This window comes from Episyrphus balteatus, chromosome 1 (assembly GCF_945859705.1).
Source record: "Episyrphus balteatus chromosome 1, idEpiBalt1.1, whole genome shotgun sequence".
NCBI classification, from domain to species: Eukaryota; Metazoa; Arthropoda; class Insecta; order Diptera; family Syrphidae; genus Episyrphus; species Episyrphus balteatus.
The window spans coordinates 154637001-154658644 of record NC_079134.1 but is presented as its reverse complement, the minus strand read 5'-3'; the positions used below and the strand labels follow the sequence as shown (position 1 = coordinate 154658644).

General features: G+C 31.8%; 3 protein-coding genes across 4 annotated transcripts; 1 reads left to right on the top strand and 2 right to left on the bottom strand.

Moving 5' to 3' along the window:
- Positions 1-1620: 1620 nt before the first annotated feature.
- On the top strand, positions 1621-3513 carry LOC129905168 (protein ultraspiracle). The gene has a single exon (XM_055980576.1). The coding sequence runs from the start codon at positions 1937-1939 to the stop codon at positions 3290-3292; it is 1356 nt and encodes a 451-aa protein (XP_055836551.1). The 5' UTR covers positions 1621-1936; the 3' UTR covers positions 3293-3513.
- A 3009-nt stretch (positions 3514-6522) lies between these two features.
- LOC129921172 (histone-lysine N-methyltransferase eggless) lies at positions 6523-14031 on the bottom strand. Of its 2 annotated transcripts, none has more exons than XM_056002876.1 (14): positions 12887-14031; positions 12700-12829; positions 12330-12640; positions 12007-12274; positions 11827-11950; positions 11389-11761; positions 9374-9640; positions 8969-9307; positions 8653-8820; positions 8451-8593; positions 7308-7596; positions 7047-7252; positions 6907-6991; positions 6523-6836 (listed from the first exon to the last, which is right to left on the bottom strand). In XM_056002876.1, exons 1-14 carry the CDS (start codon positions 13340-13342, stop codon positions 6630-6632), a joined length of 3366 nt encoding a protein of 1121 aa, XP_055858851.1. In that variant the 5' UTR covers positions 13343-14031; the 3' UTR covers positions 6523-6629. The 2 variants fall into 2 exon arrangements, with proteins under 2 accessions (XP_055858851.1, XP_055858852.1); XM_056002877.1 differs by having other exon boundaries at positions 12007-12259.
- Positions 13410-21053, bottom strand: LOC129911494 (myb-like protein V). The gene is made up of 3 exons (XM_055989311.1): positions 19877-21053; positions 13479-15054; positions 13410-13419 (listed from the first exon to the last, which is right to left on the bottom strand). Exons 1-3 carry the CDS (start codon positions 20910-20912, stop codon positions 13410-13412), a joined length of 2622 nt encoding a protein of 873 aa, XP_055845286.1. The 5' UTR covers positions 20913-21053.
- Positions 21054-21644: the final 591 nt, after the last annotated feature.

Genomic DNA, 21644 nt, shown 5'->3' with positions numbered 1-21644 from the left:
GAGGTAGTTTACTCATGAGTAGATCTAGTACTAGAATTAACACATGATCTTCTACTCGAGGAGATAGGAATGTGTAGTTGTTGTACTAGATTTTTACTCACGAGAACAGGGGCTACTATGTTTCCACCTACTCTAAATCCGAGATTTAGCTAGGTAGATTTAGAATAAATCTCGAGATTTATTTTAAATCTACTTCGCTAATCTCTGATTTGGGTTCAGCTACCCGAAATCTAACGGCCATATTATTCACTAGTTTAAAAAATACATCTAGATGTAAAGAATGTCAAATGTCAAAAATAAATCCAAATCCATAATATTCACTACTTAAATCCAATCTCATTAAATCCAAACAAATTTAAACTGCTCCCTGGAGGCCTGTTTAACTTTATAAATCCAGATGTAAAATTCATTTTCACAGTGTTCAGTTGTTTTGTCAAGTATTTTGTGAAGGAAAAATAATTATAAATTCAAATTATACAAAATTTATTGAATAATCACATAATTATTTTTGAGTGAATAATATGAACAAAAAATTAAATCCTTGGATTTATGAAATTCAGATTTAAGTGATTGGATTTAAAATTAACTTTAATCCAAACTAAATCCAGAGTGAATAATATGGCCGTAAAAGAGATATTTAAAAGATCTAAACGGATTTAGAAAGACAAAATGTAGTTCTTTAAAGCGTTACAAATTTAATTAAAACAAATAACCAACCTTTAAAACTTGTAAAAAGGGGGATTTTCGATTTTCTAACGGGAATATCTCTATCTACTAAACAATATAACGAAAACAAAAAATCAAAAAATTTATTTTCTAAAAAGAAGAAGAAAGCTTCTTTCTAAGCTTCTTTCTTCATCCAAACTATTGTTAATTAAGGGCACGATCATACCGAAAAACACAAAGGTCAAATGTGCCCCGCTTACCCTACTAGTAGTTTACTAGCGATTTTCAATGAAACGCACTTTCCACGAATTCAATACAAATCGTATCTACTCGGGAATAAGAGCATGAGTAGATGATAATACTAGATTAACCAAAACATCTACTACCTCCAATGGAACAGGGCTATAGTTGTTGATATTTTGAATACTTATGTAAATTATTCTTGTCATTTTATCACACAATTTTATTCGAACTTCCACAAAAGCCAACCCACTATTTGATAAAATTGAAATTAAGGCTTGGCCACACCGGAAGGTACGCGGTAGCGGTACGGGTAGCGGCAACGATATTTGTATTAAAAAAATTCCACACCCGAACGTTGATGTGTCAGTTTGGAATTTTTTCCATACAAATACCCGTATCGTTACCTGTACCTCTACCGCGTACCCTCTGGTGTGGCCAAGCCTTTAAAACTCCAGCGGTACAGGTAATTGTATGAAAAAAATTCCAAATGACACATCAACGTTTAGATGTAGAATTTTTTTAATACAAATATCGTTACCTCTACCCGTACCGCTACCGCATGTACCCTTCGGTGTGGCCAAGCCTTTAAATCAGCTAACAAAAAATTTTCCTTGCGTTTGCACCTTAAACTTTTTTTCAATATTTAACACCTGAACGGCTTCTGACAGTTCCTAGTTTGACAGGTGTATACGTCTCACTTTGAATATTTTCTTTTTCTTTTTTTGTTGTATACTTTTGTTCTGTGTAAAGTGAAGAAAAAATATAATAAAAAAATGGCTGATGAAAACGAAAACTAAAAAAAAAATCGTATTGCAATATAAATTCCAATTAAAAACAAAACATAATTATTAACAATATTTTGTGCAATATAAACTTGAAACCATCTTACAGAGAAAAACCGAATTTCCAAAAAAAAAAACTTCCAAATTCTCCCACATACACAGGTGTGAATAAAATATCATTGCACACACTGAGTGGTATTGAAAACAATTAAAAAACAAGAAAAACACTCGCTAAAAAAACAAAAATGGACGGAAACGATAGAGAACCACAATTCGGTCATATGGGACCCATTTCCCCACCCGAAATAAAACCCGACATCTCACTTCTAAATGGCAATAGTGTCGAAGCATTCTCCCCAGGTCCTGGCAGCCCTGGACAATTCGTTTCCATCAGCTCCCTTCAAGCTGTCACCGCAATGAATGAATCTCCCACAAACCAGAATCGCCTCCAACATTCCCAACAACAACATCCACACCAACAACAACCCCAATATCCCCCCAACCATCCCCTCAGCGGATCCAAACACTTGTGTTCCATATGTGGCGACCGTGCCAGTGGCAAACACTACGGCGTCTACAGTTGCGAAGGTTGCAAAGGCTTCTTCAAGCGCACCGTTCGCAAAGACTTAACTTACGCCTGCCGCGAAGACAAAAACTGCATCATTGACAAAAGACAACGAAATCGCTGCCAATATTGTCGCTATCAGAAATGTTTGACTTGCGGCATGAAACGCGAGGCTGTTCAAGAGGAACGCCAGCGTGGTGCCAAAATGGCCAATGCACGCAATGAACAAGAACTAAACCCGACAAGTTCTGTGCGGGATTTAACAATCGAAAGAATCATCGAATGCGAACAGAAAGCGGAGTCGCGATGTGGCGATAATGTTGTACCTTTTCTTCGAGTTGCTCCCAACTCGATGGTTCAGACAGAGTACAAAGGAGCAGTGTCTCATTTATGCCAAATGGTTAATAAGCAATTATTCCAGATGGTTGAGTATGCCCGTCGCATGCCACATTTCCCGCAAATGCATCGCGACGATCAGATTTTATTGTTGAAATCGAGTTGGAATGAATTGTTGATTGCCAATGTGGCTTGGCGCAGTATTGAATACCTGGACATCGAACATACGAATGCGGATGGGACAATTGATCGGCGAACGCCAATTAGGCCACCGCAGCAATTGTGTTTGGCACCGAATTTTACTTATCATCGGAATAGCGCTATTCAAGCTGGGGTGGCTACGATTTTTGATAGGATTCTCTCTGAGTTAAGTGTGAAGATGAAAAGGTTAAATATTGATAGGTCGGAGTTGTCGTGTCTGAGGGCGATTATACTCTTTAATCCGGACATTCGTGGGTTGAAGGGGAGGAATGATATCGAGATGTGTCGGGAGAAGGTTTATGCCTGTTTGGATGAGCATTGCCGGACTGAACATCCCGGAGATGATAGTCGATTTGCACAGTTGCTGTTGAGATTGCCGGCACTGAGGTCGATTAGTCTTAAATGTCTGGATCATTTGTTCTTTTTCAGGGTTATTGGGGATAAGCCGATAGAGAATTTCATTGCTGAGGCTTTAAATACTCCACTTCCATTGCCTTAAGATGGGAGAGAGTAGAGTAGAGCGGGACCGCACGGTTGGACGGGTTTATATATTATTTTTCTATTATTATCTCTTCTGCTTTATAGGATTTTTGAAAGTATTTCTTTTTTTCTCTATTTCTACTTATTATTTTTATTGGTTTTTTAAAAACAAATTAAAAATTATTATTATTAAATAAAAAAAAATTAAATATTATTATAATAAAAAAAATGTTTAATGTATATGGCAATTATATATATATATTGTAAAAAAAATATATATATTATATAGATTTACATAAAATATGTATAAAATAAAAATATTTTTAAATTTAACAATTTTTTTTTTTATTTATTTTTGAAGGCAATTTCAAAAGTTGTTTGTTATATTATAATATCTCTTTTTAATACAAAAAAAAAATACGCAATTTATAGTATCAAATGCTTTTATTGTTTTAATTCTTTTTACAAAAATAAAAATATATATAAAAAAAAAACAAACTGTAAAGTTATAAATGAAATTTTATTATTATTATTGATTTGTTCGTTGTTTCTCGAAAAGATAATATTTTGTTCAGAGACAAAGAAAAAAATATTATTAATTATTATAGAATAATAATGTTATTATATTGGTCGGTTAATGACTTTCACTCAAGATATATATTATAAAAAAAAAATAATAAAAGTTAAAATATAAATAATAATTTTGTGTATTTGTTTTATTTAATTTAAGAAATATATGTGAAATATATAGGAGTTACAGCGCTATCTGTGATACGTCTTATTGGATAAAAAAAAACAATTTATTTTTTGATCTAAATCGGTCAACAAACTCATTTTTAATCATTTCAACATCAATTAACTGATAAAAACAGTCGTATTTTGACTGATTAGATAAAAAAAAATAAGTCTATTTCTTTAACAATGGATAACCCTATTTAAGAATTTAACGTGTGGCTAAATTGTCTATGTAATTAATTGCATTTGAATTTACTTTGATAAGATGTAAACATCATTGGTTTGTTGTATATTTGGTTCTTTTTTTTTTGTGAAAAATTCCAAAATCGGTTGTCAACTTTGCAACCCAACTCTAAAATACCTATATCAATATCAAACCATTTTACCAGTTGTATCAAAATTAAATCCAAAAAGCAGTGGCGTAGCTACCGCTGTATCAGCTGTATCCATGTAACAGGGCCCCCGGGATATATGGGCCCCCAAAGATACAGAGCACAAGAAGCGTGCAAAAACATTCATTAAAATCTATAAACTTAAAATATTTTACTATTAAAATTATTGTTATGATAATTATTTTTTGTACTTGCGTCGATAGTTTTTTTTTCCCCCTACTTCAACATGTAAATCACTTTTTTTCAATTCGAAGACACGCAAAACAGCACAAAAGTAGGTCTCTCATGTTCGTCTATGTGTGTGTATAAGGAGGTAAAGTTGAAAAAAAATATTATCAGCATAAGGGAAAATTTTGGATAAATGGTATATGAAAGGGAAAAAATAAATTGCCCACAAACAAATTGGGGGATAATAAAAAGATCTAAAACTTTTAACTTTTTTTAAATAACCTCAAAAATATTGAGAAAAATTAAAAAAATGAGATTTATTGGGTTTGTTTTTTATCTATTTTAAATGTTGTTTTATCAAAATTTTATTTTTTTTATTTATTTTTGGAATTTCGTTATTTACATTAAAACATTTTTTAGGCTATATACAAAAATTACAATTTTATTTCAAAAAATATTGAGAAAAATTGAAAAAACAAAAATACGATTTTTAAGATCGATTTTTCCATAAATGACAGTAATATTGGCGAGAAAAAATTTTCTACAGAAACTCAATTATACTTTTCTTATGGTCTTTGACATTCTGAATTTGAATCTAGCACTAGAATGCTTTATCGTACCAAGATATCGAATTTTCCAACCACCCATATGCTGCTAATCTATTTTTTTTTTTTTAATTATTTTCACTGGTCTACAAGCCACTATAATTCAATTTCAATGAAGTTTTTATTACAAAAGCATTTACTATATATGTAGCTTTAATATAATTTAAAAATAACATTTTGGAATGAAAAAAAAATTTTTTGAACTATGAATTTTTTGGAAATGGGATAACTATTTTTTTTTAGAAGTTGATGAACACTTGCAAAAAAATTCCAGCTTTCAACTTTTTTTTTTCCAAAAAATTATATAAAGATGGGAGGGGCCCCCAAAATAATTTGGATACAAGGCCCCCACAGGGCTAGCTACGCCACTGCCAAAAGTCCGTCTGTCTGTATAAGGAGCTACAGCCAAAACGGATGGACCGATTGATTTCAAACTTGATATGTTGCATTTTTTGGAGACTCTCCAAAGTTTTTTTTGGCATTGAACGATTTTTTGAAAAATCATTGTTAACGGTACCTGTCATAGAAACGTTTTTTTTTCAAATCTGATTTTCTCCCAAACTGCTAATTGTATATCGACGATTTTTATAAAAGAGGATTTAAATATATTATTATATATTGTATAAATCAGAAATACAATTTTGAAGATAAAAATAATTTTTTTTTTTTTTTTTTAAATTGAATTTTTTTTCTTGAAAAATCAAATTTTCGAAAACGGGACATTGATTTTTTTTGAAATTTTGGTTTTCGATGTTGATTAATGATTTCTATTAAATGGGATACCAATTTTATTTTAAAACTTTTTTCCAAAAAATTATTTACAAAAAATTAATTTTTTTAAAAAACGGCAATTTTGATTTTTTTTTTGTAAAAATGCATCTTAATGTATCAAATAAAACTGCATACTTGTTTTGGGGGTTGATTTGATTTCAGGTGTTGTTTTATTGCTTTGAAAAAAGGAATTTTATAAATTTTTTTCTTTTTATGTACCTACCTACATTTCCCAAATTTCTATATAAAAAATCTTAAAAACTTAAGCAATTTGAAAACTGCATACTCGGTAATGCGACCGAGTCGTGCATTTTATTTCAAACAAGAAGTACGATTTTTTGAAAGCTCTTCTTTTGAACGAAAACCGTAATTCATTCACAAAAACTGGTTAAACACAAATTGTAAGTAATTATTACTTCTTTGTACGAAAAGAGCGTCCATATTATTTCGAAAATGCATTTTCAGATTGGACGCAGAAAATATTGCATAAGAATAGGATTCACCTGGCCACCTTCCTACAACAGTGTTCCTTTTGTAAAAATGCAGTTATTCTCACTCATTTAACTTAAAAAAAAAAACAAATTTCTTTTTATGGACAAGCTAAAATACATATATATTCGACCTTTAATTCCTAGAAAAATCGCTTTACATTTTATATATATAAAAAAAAACACACACACACTTTTTAAAGCAAACGCTGTCGACAATTGGGCGCTCCACATTGACAATATAATACTTTTCCGGGTACAACGCCCACTTCATAGTTATAATTCCATGTAAGTTCTGTGCCAGCTCTAATATGAGTCGATGCAAAGAATGCCACCCATGGGAATCTCAAGTCATGAGTATCAACAAAAACATTTTGCACGAATAAATTTGGAGAGCAGGAATGCTAAAAAAAAAAACAAACAAATCAAATAATTATTCTACAAAGTTAATGATTATCTCACTGATGAACTTACATTAAAATATCTTCCAAGATTCCCTCTGACCTTGGCATCCATAACATAACAACTTTCATCTTTACCAAACAATTTTCGAATAGTTCTAAAAAATAAAAAAAATGTAATAAAATTTCTTTAAAGAAGATAGAATAATTTACGGTTTTTCATTGGGTTCAGTTGATGTGTCCATATTTTTGTTCGGTTCAAAGCTTATCACTTGTCTTTCTTGCGATTCACACTCACCATCTGTACTGTTTTTATTACTTCTTCGTGCTCTTAAACGAGTATTAAATTCTTTATCTTTAAAAGATAATGAAGCCCGGAAATCAGTGTCATCGTCATCTCTTTCAGGATTATAAAGTTCCTAGAAGTAAATAGTAATGAGATGAAGACAAACATATTTGTTAATAAAACCAAACCTCTTCTTCTTCAGGTTCATGAACATCTGATTCATAGCCTTCCTTAATCTGTTCAGCTACTTCAATATAATCCAACTCGGCAAAATATTCATCTCCAGCATCGAGACCACCTTCGTTGGCCACCTGTTCTGTCAGCATTTGACCAGCATAGACACAAATGAAAGAACCACGAGGCACGTCATTTATACACCGCAGACCCCAACCACGGTTTGATGTCTTGAAGACTTGTAATTTTGATTGAAGAGGCTGTTGTACAACACGATTCACGCAATTTGCTTTGCATTTGCATCTAAAAATGGAATTCGTATGTATATTCTCAAAATCAAAAAGTAAAATGGTCAACAAAATTGCATTTTTTTTTTGTTTTATGAAGTTTCTTAACTCTTTTATACTAATTACTAAATCTGCCCTCAGTTTTTTTTAGCTCTAGTTTGGGTGATACAGGTGCTAAGGAAATGATTAAAAAGTACCAAATAATCGATCATTGAGATTTTATAACGGAAATATCTCAAAAACGCAAGCTGATAGGAAAATTCAGTTTCGAGTTCAGCACACTCAAAACCTTTAGAAAAGTGTTATTTTGTTTACTTAAAATCACTTTAGCTTAAAAAGTAGTCAAAAATCGATTATTGAGATTTTATAACGGCAATATCTCGAAAACGCCAAGCTGATAGGAAAATTCTGATATCGAGTTCGAAACCTCATGAAAAGTATTGTTAAAACCACTGTAGCTAAAAAATTAGACAAAAATCTATAATTGAGATTTTACAACGAAAATATCTCAAAAATTCGAGTTGATAAAATATTTTTGAGATAGGATTCGAGTTTAGCACAGCCAAAAGTATTGTTTTGTCACTTAACAAAACCTCTGTAAGCTTAAGACCACTGTAGCTTAAAAAGTAGCAAAAAATTGATTATTTGAATCTTATAACAGAACTATCTCAAAAACGTGAAAATTCTGTTTTCGGATGCGAGTTAGCAAAAAATCGATTAATCAGATTTTACAACGGGAGTATCTCGAAAACGCGATCTGATAGAAAATTTTTAACTACGGATTCGACCTGAGCACCCCAAAAACCTTCGGAAAAGTTTATCAAACTTAATAAAACAAAACCCTTGTTGCCCAGTTGTAATAGAACAAACCTTGAATTGCACTCGTAAATTCCCGTTGGTACATGTTCATACAATCGTTTGTATTGATAGCCAACCATTTCAGTGGGGACACTAGGCATTCCGTATTTAGCTCCAGCATAAGTCAGTTTCCAGCAAGCACATTTTGTTTTATCCTTTGGAAGTTCAATATTTTAAATGGGATTCAAAACTATTAAAAGCTTCTTAAACTTACCGAACAATCATCTTCACAATCGCAGCCACATAAGAATTCTTCATCCAAATTCAAGGGAACACCTTCTGTGGGTATGCGCACAGCAGAATATTCACATGCTGGTGGCATTGATTCATCGTAATAGTTAACGCAAGGAATCGGCATTTTCTCTTTGCCACATGAGATGTCCTTTAAAAATGGAATAATGGTTTAAATAGAATCAAAAGAATGGAATTTCTAGGATTTATCTTAAGTCGACTAAGAGTAAGATACATTTTTAAGACTCCACAACATGAAGCTGATTTTTAAGTTATTGATAATCTTTTTTTAAGTTTACCTTTTTGTTAACAAGGCATTTCTCGAGAACATATTCAGCCAAACAATTTGTATCAGGACTGAAATCAAAGTTATCCACATTCAATTCATTGTCAGTGACTCGCAGATATCTGTGTAGTTCTTCAATATTACGCATTCGTTTACCACATGGTCCTCGATAGACAATAAACTTCTTTGACTTTTGTCTAAATACTTGTCGTTCCCAGCCAGATAATAATGGTTTAGCCAAAGGACTATAGAATGTTAGATTGTGAGTAATATTGAACGGACAAGCTGGATTGCATATATGTGGAACATAATCACGTGGTGGTAAGTTCTTTCTTGCTGTGTAGTAGACAACCTATAAAAATTGGAAATTGATAAAAACAAAGTTCTTCGAAAATAATTCATTTGTAAGAACTCTTACCTTTCCTTTAGGTTTATTATCATCATCGACAAATATTACTGAATTATTTAAATGACGCACCGTTGGCACTGGTTGTTGTGCAGCATTGCTATTGCTGGGAGTGTTGTTGTTATTATTTGAATTATCAACTCGACTAACACTCTTCTTTGCAACTGAACGAATTTCACTGCTTCCAGTAGCTTTCGGCTGGGCTTGTTGGGATTCTTGTGCTTGTTGTGATGATGATGAATCATCTCCGTTAATGTAGCGAATAAAGGGCTCTGTGCGCTATAAATACAAAGATATAGAAAAGAAACAAAAAATACTAGCATTTTGGGTTGAAACTTCTATATTAACAATATTACAAAAAAATCAGAATGAAATTCAAATTTAAACAACTACCCTCATTCTGCCAACTATGGCTCAGTGCTTAAAACTTAGTACTGATGCTCGGAAGCAAAAGTGTTCCAGTTGTTGTTTTGTGGGAGTTTTTTTTTCAGATGTAAATAATTTTAAGCAACTCAGAAATAAGAGAAAACAGTCAGAGAAAAGAGAGTAAAAGAGACGAAGTGCAAAGAGAAGAAAAAGTCGTGCAAATGCGGCATATTATTTGTTTTGGATAAGTAAATAAAGTGAATTTCCTGTTGATTTAAATTTTAAAAGGAATAAAATGCTTTCAAAATATAATTCCAAACAGCTAAGAAGCAAAATCATTGGTAAAATATAATAATGAGTCATGTTTATTTTATTTTTTGATTTTTCATTGTTTTTTTATTTGTGTGTGTTGGAGGTGAAATAATTTAGTTGAATATAATCATATGATACATGGTTTTTTGTTCCTTTTTAGAGCTGAATCTGAAGTGGGAAAGGTTTCATAACGAAGATTTTGTTTATTTTTTAAACTTAGTGAAAATTTTGGTTTGGCTTAAATGAAAGGGTATTGTTTTTTCTCTAAAAATATTTAAGGGAAAAAATGGTGTTTTTTTAGAAATAAGAAAAATCCACGATAAATTCGATAAAATCAATGCCAGAAATATGGTTTTACAAACTTTATAAAATTTACGTTTAAACTCTTAAATTTCCCTTGCTCGAAAAAACACATTTTTCTCCAAAAGAATTGTATGGCTTTTATAATTATTTGACTCCTATCTTAATGTAACATTTATTACTAGATTTAAATTGGGTTCTATTTTTAAAACTGATTTGTGCTACTAAATATGTACTTCACTGCAACAAAATACCTTTTTACCCCAAGGTTTATCTATTTTTGTTTGGTTCCCTAACAAACTCATATTTGATTGTTACCAAAAGCCTAATGCATCGGGCCGACTTTTTAATTTTCATTCGAAACAACTAAAGTAAATAATCATCAACACCGTACAAAAAATTGTTGAACCTGTTCTCGACATTAAAGATGTTTTATTCAAAAGAAAAATTAAATTATTATCCAAAACACCCTATGCAGGAACTCTCCTCCTACAATTGAGAAAGTAATTAAAATCCACCAACACATACGAACGCAAAACATAAATGATGAAAAACAAAGAGAACAGTTGGTATATGAGAACAAGATGCATCAATAAAGTATCTATTTGAAACAAAACAAAAACGAAAGTAACTTTCAGATCGGTTAATTCTCTGAGAATTAAAATATTAACCAACACCAAGAACAAAAGATTTGATGGAAAAAATTAATAAGCGGTTTAGCCGCTTAGGAGTGAATGGGACAACATGCAATGGAGTATATATATGTATATAGGCACCTCAAAACAAAAGTTGAAAAAACAATTTTCTGGACACAAATCTAACTTAAGCAACGGGAGTGCACAAAAGGCAGCTCTTGCTCTAGATTTTATCCAAGAGAGTCATACATCAGATTTCGATAACATGAACATTTTACAAACGGAGCAATATTATTCAAAAAGAATGTTGCTTGAAATGTTGCATATAATCAATGACAAAAGATGCTGTAATCAGCCAGCTTGAATTTCAACTTTTTCTTAAAAAAAAAATTAATAATAATAATAATAACTTACCCTTCTTGTAGCATTAAGCGTATTCTTTTGTGGATGATTATTCGATTCCTTATAAACAGGTCCCAAACGAGTTGATCCACGATATATCCATTCGGATCGACTTTGTCCCTCGAACAACATTTGTACCAAACTACAATCGACATCAATGACACGAGCATAAATCCATTTGCCATTATAATCGACCAACATACTCTGACCTTTTTGAGTTTGTACCATTGGTCTATTTACAGCATATTGTGTCAAATAATTGTGAATAAATTCACGAGATTGATGATGTACATCTTCCCATACATTTTCTGAAGCTTGACAAACTAAACGTACATCTTTGTGATTTACATACTGGAAATAACCATCATCATAGAACACCAAGTATCTGTTTAGAAAAACATTTAGTTCATGGTTATTTGGAATTTAATAGTGTTTTTCAAAGAAATATACCTGAATTTATTGCTTTGTTTAAGTGGTTCTGCAATAATACCTGGATAAAATGCACTTGGAATAAGCATTTTCTCTTTTCCTCTTGACAGAGATGTCGCATCAAAATATGCAATTACACGAGATCCTATTGAAAAATTGTTTTTAATCTTATTTTTAAAAGAAATATTCAGTTTTCCTTACCAATTGGCAATCTAACACTTGGCGGATCATAATATGCCATATGTTTAGCATAAACTGTCTTAAACATTGGATACTTTGCAAGTTTTGTAAATCGAATTTTATAAGTTTTCGTTGGATTGTAACCACTTGGATAACCTTCAACTTCTTCTATTACTTTGCATGGTACCCAACTAGCAATAGCTTTGGTCTTTACAGCATAATATTGTTCATTCACACAAATTGGCGTACGAACAATTTCTCCTGGCGGTGGCATCTGTTGAACAGATTTCTAATTTTCATTATGATTTTGTTACCTTTCTTTTGTTTTTTTATTGAAAACTTACATTTGAGGCATTATCAGATTCTGGATTATACATTCGACCACTGTTCAAATCCAAAGGTGTCAATTGACGAAGTTTAATTTTTGGACACTGATACAGAGAATTATGCATATGATCGGCTTTTCTTTGGAGAGCACGTAACTGGTCAGAGACAAAATCGGAATCTTCTTGAAGATTCGTAAGACGTTGTTGTAATATTTGCTTTGTCCATGAGAGTTGTTTTTGAATGTCAACATTGTGCATGACTTTGCGAATTGCACCTTCAAGTTCAGCTTCAAGCATTTCAATGCTCTCCTTGGGTAGAGTGTTTTCATCTGAAATTTTGTGAAATAAAGTTTGTATCTTATTGACAGGGTTTTTACCTGTCACTCACCTTTAATTTTGTCTCCTCCAGCATCACTCTCTTCCTCGTCACTACTATCAATAATTTCTACAAATTCCTGAGTTTTAAATGTTGTTCCATGCAAAAGAGGCTGTTTCTGCTTCAGAGTTTTACACAATTCCTAAAAAGAAAAACCACATTTATCAAAGAACTTATTCTAATTATGTGTCCAACCCACCTCATATGATCCTAAAGCTCGATCATAACAATCCTCACAAACAAACTGTGTCTTAGTGCGTTTCTTTGATATTTTGAAATAATTCAGAGCAAACACTGTTGCCCGATAAAAGTTCTTAGTTCCCCGTTTGCACTCATAGTTGACACATTCTTTGTCATAGAATATTTCCAAAGAACCTTCACTACTCGAATCAGTTGATGGTGCTGATGTGGCTGTTTCATTGTCCATGATACTCTCATTGTCGTTGTCTTCTTTGTGTGAAGTATCAATCATTAGGAGTGGTTCTTCATCATCGTCCAGAACTTGAACTGAAGTATTTTCTTGATCGATCTTTTTTGAATCATCAGCAGATTCTTCAACTTTGTTGGTATCTTGATCTGAAGATTTATCTTCTAGTGGTTTTTCTACTGGTATCTGAGATGGTTGATGATTTGTAAGTTCTTCATCAATTTCCATGGGAATATCATCATCATTTGATTCTTTTCTTTCAGTTGTCTTTGTTGTTTCATTTTCGTTTTTCTTTTCACTTAATTCTTTCTCGGATGTTGATGATGATGTAATCGTTTCTTCTTTGTTTGAACTTTCTTCTAACTTTTTCTCTTCTGGCGGAGGATCATCATCGTCATCATCAATTTCAATAATTTCAGGATCTTCATTTGAAGATGATTTATTTGCATCTTGATTTTCTTCCTTGGATTTTGAACTTTCAAGTGATGCTGCCACTTCAACAACTTTTTCTACAAGAACTTCTGTTGTGACTTCGGGGATTTCTATGTCTTCTGACAAGGTTTCAATATTCGAACTAATAACTTCTTCAGTCACCTTGACTTTTTCCGGTTCTTTAGAATCTGTAGTTTCTTTTGATCTGGGAAGTGCTTGTTCTTCGATCGTTTTAGGTTTATCATGTTTTTTAGATTCTTCTTCTTCTACTGGTTTTGGAGACTTTTCAGTGTCATTTGCTGGAGTTTCTTCGTCTGATAAATCAATTAAGTCCACTGTTTCACTTACAGTTCCTACTTTGTTTGTTGGTGTAATTGGTTTCTCTGATGTATCAACAACTTGTTGAGGAGCTTCTTCTTTCTCTGATGTTGGTTCCTCAACAATTTTGACAATTTCTTTGGAAGATTTTTGATCTTTAACAGACTCGATTGCCTTTCCGGCTGATTCTTCTATTTCTTTCGAAGATTCAATTTTTTCAGTTGATTCTGCTTCTTTTTCGATTACTTGCTCAGATGTCTCCAATATCTTCTTCGTGACTTCCGGAGATGTTTTATCAGGCACTGTACTTTGTGTTACCTTTGAAGTTTCTGCTTCTTCCTCATCTATTTCTGTGGTCGTTTTATTGGAATCTGTAATTTTTTCAGCTGTTTTATGTTCATCAAGGGAATCTGTTGTAATTTCTGGTAACTTTTCAATTTCATCAGAAGCTTCAATCTGTGTTTTCTCACCATCATTTGACTTTTCCAGCGATTCTGTGACTTCTTCATCGAATTTTTCAAGAATTTCTTTTTCAGTGGATTCAATTTCTTTTATATCATCAGTAGTTAGTTTCTTCGAAGCTTCAAGAACATTGTCCGATCTTATTGCTTCGGAATCAATCATTGGAAGATCTTCAATTAAATCACAATGAGACTCTATTTCTTTTAAATTCTCTTCTGATTTGTTTTCTTCTTCGACTACTTCATCGAGCTTTGTAGTCACGGAATTTTCCTCGGACTCTTTCACTTCAATTTCAGACGATTCTGTTGGTTCTTTTTCAATTGATTTATTAAATTCTTCCTCATTATCTGAAATATTTTCTGCAGAAGTCGAAACTTTTTCATTTTCTTTAGAAGGCTCATCTATTATTTTTTGTTCCTCGACTATTTCTTTTTCGATTGACTTTTGTAATTCATCTTGATTTAAAATTTCGTCATATTTTTCTATCTGTATATCATCTTCATTTGTTTCCATTTCTGAAGCATCACTTACTTCCAAAATTGTTTCATCAATTTGCATTGGTTCTTCCACTGAAGCAATTGAGTCATTTACTTCGATTTTTTCATCATCTTTTAAGATTAAATCCTCTGTCATCTCAATATCAGTTTCTATTGTTTCGGGGAGAGGTGACGAGGAAATGTTTTTATCTTCGAGAATTGTAGAACTTGTTGTGGTCGTCTCAGAATCATCTTAAAAGAAAAAAAACAAATATATTTCAATATTTTTATCAAAAACTTTTAATAGGTACTTGCAAATGACGTGATTTTAAAGTGAAAATGAAAATGCCCTTAATTTCGGCAAATTTTCAAATAACTAACTTTTCTAATTTGTTAATTTTGGTTCTCAAAAACTGAGTATGAGGACCTTCTATATGCAAATATAAGTCTTTATTTCATACTTTTTCCCTTTTTACGACGAAACGTAGGGAAAAAGTATGAAATAAAGATTTTTATTTGCATATATAAGGAAGTGACCAAAAAAGCCCGATTCAACATAAACGAAAATATATTTTTCGAGCAGTTATAAACGATACATGTCAATAAACCGTTTTCTTCTGTTTTCTTTATTTCTGACTTACAACTTCACCGATTTCAATGAAAATTTTTGAACAGACTCATTTAAACTGATTTCTGGATTTACTTGAACTTTTGTTTAAATACATGTGGATAAATAATTTCTTCAAAACGGCAAATCAATTTTTTTTTTTTTTTTTGAAAAATTTTTAAAAACAAAAAATAGTTTTTTTAAAAACGGCTTCAATAATTTACAAAAAAAAATCCAAAAATTGTTTGTTATATAAGAATTCTAATGCAAAAAGAATTCATTTGGAGATTAAAGACTTTAATTGAATCATTTATTTGCAAAACATGATAAGTCCATGATTTTAAATTTTTCAGGAGAAGAAAAAAACGTTCTATTTTCTTTTGATATGCGTAGAAAAATTTATAATAAATATATTCAGTAGAACTCTTGCCTAGCTACAAAATACCGTTTCGTTTTTAATTTTTGGAGCGATAGCTCAAAAGATAAAAAATAAAAACTCTTTTGGACTTATCATACTTTGAAAATAAACGGATGTGAAATTAGTTTTTAAATGGATATGCAATTTTGCTTTTAGCCCCAGTCTATCAAAAAATTGTATTTGAGAATAAAATACAATGTCCGGACTGCTTATTTAACTTTAAAGTAGCTTTAAACTTAAGATTTTCAGCCATTAATCTAATAAACCATTTACACAAAAAGAAGCTGTTGTTTATTTTCAAAAGATGATAAGTCCGGGACTTATTCTGTTTTTTATAGTAAAAAAATATTTCGCGTAGCTGTAAAATCGGATGTAGATGGAGTAGATACTTCATATTTTAAAGACAGACGTGGTTATCCCTGGAGTACAAATTTAGTCAAAAAAACGAATTTTGAAAAAAAGTGGACTTATCATGTTTTGCAAATAAATGATTCAATTATAAAATCAACTCTACAAAGATTCAATCCAAGACTTCACAAAACAAAACTTATTTCTACTCATTTATAAGTTAAAATATATAAAATTTAGGCATTATTGTGCTTCCTGATACTCTATTTTCGTTATAGGTTTATTCCGTGCATTAGTTCGAGTCATTTCGAGTTTTTAGTCATCTGGTGAATTTTTTTTGTTAAATGCAGCAATATCTTAGAATTGATGTATAGGGATCATTAATTCAGAAGTACATAATTTTGGTAGACAAAAGCATGCAATTTGCCATAATTTCGATGTGACTGACTAAGCTAAATTTGGAGTAAATAATAACTCCAAGATCTTTTTTTATCGAAACTCTATCAAAAGAATGATATGCGCTAATTATTGTAAACAATCGCTGGCTGACGACAACTAAATAAAAAAACATTGAAAGTGATTGGTTTTCAACCATTTAGGTAACTGATATCTTCTTGGAGAAGTAAACAATCCGTTGGATTGTTTATACAACTAAGAAATTTTTAGTCGTCGGCGAACATCAGACTTGTTGAATTTCGAATCATATCGGGCAAGTCATTTATAAATTCGAGGAACAACATCAGACCAAAGTTTTAAAACACCAGACGAAACGAAAATAAGCTTTGAAATGTAAGAATCAATGCCCACATACTTAGGCAACGACTTGATAGATAGGTCATCAACCAAATAAGTATCCATGAATAAAATACTATTTTTTTTATCTTTTTTATCAAAATGGCACTTGGCACCATTTTTGTACTGAATTCGGAACATATGTGTATAGGGCAAACTCGATTTAAAATGAAACTTTTTTTTTAACTGTTTTAACTAAAAAATGAAACATTTAACAGATTTCTAAAAAAAAACAAAAAAAAATATTATCGTCTTATGCCTACTATTCACGATTTTAGCCGCACGATATGTCGTTCGACTAGGATTTGTCTATAGTGATTGTCACTTTAGTCGCCTGCGAATTACGTTCACACGAGTCGAAAATCTTCACCGCACGGAAAAAATCGACTCGTGAAAAGTCCCCATTACATTTCTAATACATAACTAATGAAGTAATTACTAAAAAAATGTGTCAAAAGATTTACTTAAAGTAGTTTTGGAAGCATCAGGATACAATTTTCGGCACTCACCGACTACTTGAAGTACATATTGTTTTTGTTCCTCATCTTTAGTTAAAAGGTTATTAAAATTGGTTATTAATTTGACTCCTCTTTCTGTCATGTCATTTACGACTTTAAGTGATTGCACTTTTTTAAAGCCTTCTTTAAAATGCGGGTTTCCGGGCAAAAGATTTGGAGGTGCTTTGAAAAAACTTGTGTCTATTTTCAATCGGCTGAAAATACTTAAAATTGTTAAAACTTCTTTTAATATGAAAACAAAAACGCAACAGAATTAATACTCACATTTTATTTTAAGTTAATTTATTTTACATAAAAACTAAAATTAGCAAAAAGCGCGAGTTTATTTTAATAAAATTATTGAACTACCAACGAAACGACTCGTGAAGCTTAAACTTCATAAAAAAAGAACAAATATGTATTTTACAACTGCATTTTATTTTTTTTTTTTTCCATAAAAAAAAAAAACATGGCAGGTTCAATCCCTTTCAATGGGTGCCCTTTTTGTTTTTTTTTCAGTCAATTTTACTCTGTGCCTCTATTGTTGATAAAATTACTATATATTATTATTGTTGATAAAATTATTATATATTATTATATATTATACGAGAAGCATTTCGATTAGATACCTTTCTATAACATACGTAGAAAGTTTCATTTTAAATCGAGTTTGCACCTCAGCTCTTTTTGAGGTAAGTACTGAAAATTTAAATTGATGACAATATTTTTTTTATTAGTAATTTTAGCATCTGAGTTATGTGTAACAACACTACCTTTAATTTAATATATAAAAAGTGAAAATAACCCCCTCTGTTTGGAAGCTAGAGCTAATTTTCTGCGAAAAACAGTGAAAAAACAGAGATTTTTGATACTTTGAGCGAGTGTCGGCACCATTTAGACTTATCCAATAGAGCTGAAATTTTGGCTATCTAAAAATCTGCAAAGGCGGAACATTTTATGGGGTTCCCCCGAAAAAAATTCTACAAAAATTTTTTTCTATGGAAGTTGCGGTCACTCTAATGTACTCGTACCGAGCAAAAAAAAAAATGCAAACGAAAGAGGTGAAAACAGTTTTAAACCAGAACTAAGTTATTTTACGTCGTAATACTACCAAATTTCGCATACAATATTGAAAATGTTTTATTTTAATTAAACAGAGTCGATTTGTGGAATATCTTACTACAAGACAATTATTTAGTCAAAAGTTTACCTAAATAGATATGCGTTTTTAGCCCAGCAAAAAAATGCAAATATGTAAAAAAAACAATAAAGTATAATGATTTATTATAATATTTTTATTATAGTTTTCGTTAATATTTTATTAATTTAAACTAATAAAAAACTACTCTCATAAATTTGATGGTAAATGTTCCTATTCTAATCGAATTTGCTCCATCAGATCTCTGCAATTTGAGTGCTTTCGCTTTCTTATCTTTCGATATACAAAATCCTATATATTTTCTATGGTTTTGAGGTCTGGAGATTTAGTCTAAGAGCCCACAGAAAATTTTGGGAGTGGAGGTATAACCAAAATGTGAGTATGCAGTTTTGTAGCCTTATGCTTTCAAACAACGAAGTCAAAAGTCTGGCAGTATTAATTCGCGGCTTTATATTGTTTTCAGGGGGTTGAAAAATGTGAGTTTTCCAATTCATATACATAAGTAGGCTAAATTGACACTATTTCAAATTCTTTATACAGGAACTGATGCTCTGTCATTTCCCCTAAGCCTGAAGACATCGATATTGACGAAGCGATCAATAGAACTCAAAATATAAGCTTTATAAGCGGCTTTGTTTTGGAGACTTTTATGTTTAATTTTTTGTTTGTTATTTTGAATTCAAAACTCTCCAATAAGAGAGCTGATATGGTTAGATAAAAAACCATATATATCTAGATTAATATTTGCCGCATCTCCGAGATTGCGGTATTGAGGCTTAGGGAAAATGACAGAGCATCAGTCCTTATTATCAGAATGTAAATTTTTGAATTTTTAATTCGTTTTTAGAACGCATAAGGCTATAAAACTGCATACATACATTTTGGTTATACCTTAACTCCCAAAATTTGCTGTGGGCTCTCGGTCTAATTGCAGTGGTCACTCTAGAATATCGACATTGGCCATTTCTAAAAAGTTTTTACTTACCTCCTGGTATTTTTAGGGTCGTTAAATTGTGGAAATAAGCTGAATTGGATGAATGCAGAAATGTGCAAGGACATTTTGGAAAGCCATTATGCTTCCACATTTTCAGTCCAATATGCCCGAAAACAGCTTGTGTACACATAATAACGACCCCAAAAAGGTGTTTGGAAATGGCCAATGTCGATGTTCTGAATCTCCCGACCTTAAACAGAATCTCTACGGAATCTTAACCAAAACTTATAAAAAACTATGAATGATTAAATGTTCTTACCATTTGCCAGAGTTTCTTTTTTCTCTGTATTTTTATCCGGGGAAAGGCTTCTAGGAGCTACTTTGGGTAGAATGCTTGCTTCGGAGGTGGCAATAACTTTTTCCAGTGAATCTGATTCAATTGTTGAAGATTTCTCTTTTTCCACCTCAAGCAATAAGGAATTCGGTGAATTCGGACTATTCCTTTCATCACCGACAGTTTCAGACCCTTCTTCTTCCAAAACTTTGCCTGTTACGATTTCAGTGCTCATCTCATTATTCAAATTAGAAGAATCTATTGACTCCGACACTATTGTGTCTTCTAATTCAACTGAACTTTCTACCAGTAAATCCAAACTTTCATCTGGTTCTGGATTAGATTCACGTGTGTTTTCTTCAGTATCTAAATTAAGTTCTTCCGACTTACCAACTTCTTCATCAATCAACGGAGTCGAATTTCTTTCTTCTCCTTCCAAACTCTTTGAGGATATACTTTCTTGAGAAAGTTGTCCTATTCTCTCTGGCAAAGGAGGATCTTCAAAAAATTCCTCATCCGATTCAACGGGATCAAACTCAGGTTCAATTGTTTTCTTTTCTTCTGACAAATCTTTCTCCAAAACTGGAGCTAAAGTGGTTTTCTTGTCGACAGATTTAACATCTGATTTCTCTTGCGATTCATAAGCAATGCTATCATCGGAGCTTTCAATGTCTGAGAATAAAGTCTCAGATTTCTTTGAAGTTGCTGATTTAGCATCAACTTTTTCTTTAGAAGCAATAGCTTCCCCATCAACAGCATCTTCAAATGTTTCACTATCGAAATCACTTGATTCTACTCGCAATAAAAAATCTTCACCATCTGTCGATGCTTCGGTTAAATCGGCGGCGGCATCTTGTTTATCTTGCGCAGAATTTATATCATCGACGGTGTCTGTTTTTTTGTTGCCGTTGTCAGTACTTGCAGCACCCGATGGTTTACACTCGTCCTCGTGTTTTGGAGAACCAATTGCACTGGAAATAGTTGCTTTTTCGTTTAAACTTTTAGTTTTTATATCATCCATTGTTTTAAATTAGTTTATTTGCAGTTTAAATTGTAGAAAACATTCCTTTTTCAAGACGAAAATATTATTTTAAAATTTGGTGTATATTTTTTTCAGGGGGCATTAAAAAAATCAACCAAGCTTTTTTCTGTACAAAAAAAAATTGATGTTATTTTTTGACAGTGGCATTTTTCCGCCAGAGCTTCTCAAACTATTTTTTAGAGCTGAACATGTAAGGGCAGCGTTCAGTGATTAATATCATAAAGTGAGTTCCCATAAAGTGAGTCCCATTTGGCCATCTTGACTAATTTTGACTGCATTTTTTTTCATTTTTTAATCAGAATTTTCTTTTCATTTCTTTTCAGACTGCACAAAAACACTAGGGGTATTCACGATCTGGTGCAACAGGCCTAGTAAAAGTGTAAAATTTCATTTTTTTTACAATAGATATTGAACGCACCTCTTCTTATCTATAGTAAATATTGAATGGAATCCATGATATGATTTATATCAGCTTCACTCTTTTTTTTTACGGAGTTGTCTTTCCACCGACGCTTCTTCTTTTTTTTTTTCAATTTTTTTATAATTTCATTCTTTGTTGTGTCGGGTTAATTTATTTTCACAAATTACATCAAAAGAAACAAAATAAAAAAGAATAAGAATAAAAAAGATAAATTGTTCATCATTGACGACACGCGACGGCGAGCTGCCATCTGTCAAAAAAAAATTTACACCATTGTATTTTTATTTTGC

Coding starts and splice junctions, on each gene's coding strand:
- LOC129905168 (XM_055980576.1), top strand. CDS start 1,937: ATGGACGGAAACGATAGAGAACCACAATTCGGTCATATGGGACCCATT.
- LOC129921172 (XM_056002876.1), bottom strand. CDS start 13,342: ATGGAAATTGATGAAGAACTTACAAATCATCAACCATCTCAGATACCA. Junction 8,821..8,968: donor AATGCCTTGTTAACAAAAAG/GTAAACTTAAAA, acceptor CCATTTTTAAAG/GACATCTCATGTGGCAAAGA. Junction 8,594..8,652: donor ATTGTGAAGATGATTGTTCG/GTAAGTTTAAGA, acceptor GAACTTCCAAAG/GATAAAACAAAATGTGCTTG.
- LOC129911494 (XM_055989311.1), bottom strand. CDS start 20,912: ATGGATGATATAAAAACTAAAAGTTTAAACGAAAAAGCAACTATTTCC. Junction 15,055..19,876: donor AAAAGAAACTCTGGCAAATG/GTAAGAACATTT, acceptor TTTTCTTTTAAG/ATGATTCTGAGACGACCACA.